Below are 365 nucleotides of genomic sequence, written 5' to 3'. Positions count from 1 at the left end.
AGCAGCAGCAGCAGCAGCAGCAGTAGCAGCAGCAGTAGCAGCAGCAGCAGCAGCAGCAGCAGCAGCAGCAATGAGAGCCTCAGCAACAACAGAATACAAGGAGAGAAGCAGCAACACGGGAGACACAAACAAACAGTGTGCACTGTCTTGCTGCTATAGTGCTGCTGCAGCAGCAGCAGCAGCAGCAGCAACAGCTGCAGCAGCAGGTGCAGCAGCAGGTGCAGCAGCAGCTGCAGCAGCACCTGCAGCAGGTGCAGCAGCAGCTGCTGATGATTCTGCTTCTGCTGCTGCTGCTGCTGCCGCTGCTGTTATTGTTGTTTAGGTCCGAGTAGAAAGGAAGCTGCTGCTGTTGTTGCTGCTGCTGC

The 365-nt window shown here is 57.0% G+C and overlaps 1 protein-coding gene across 1 annotated transcript in view; it reads left to right on the top strand.

Annotated features, from left to right (window-relative positions):
* Positions 1-365, top strand: part of EMH_0057560 (uncharacterized protein) — a gene marked incomplete at both ends in the record, with an annotated part of 3,248 nt that overhangs the window by 1,037 nt on the left and 1,846 nt on the right. The window contains one exon of the mRNA XM_013497488.1: positions 160-251. Within this exon, the coding sequence (XP_013352942.1) occupies positions 160-251 (92 nt within the window). The remainder of the gene's footprint in view (positions 1-159; positions 252-365) is intronic.

The sequence above is a fragment of the Eimeria mitis genome, genomic scaffold, assembly GCF_000499745.2.
Source record: "Eimeria mitis Houghton genomic scaffold, Emh_scaff2708, whole genome shotgun sequence".
Taxonomy (NCBI): Eukaryota; Apicomplexa; class Conoidasida; order Eucoccidiorida; family Eimeriidae; genus Eimeria; species Eimeria mitis.
Note: the sequence above shows the minus strand (reverse complement) of the source record. Positions and strands in the feature narration are given on the sequence as shown.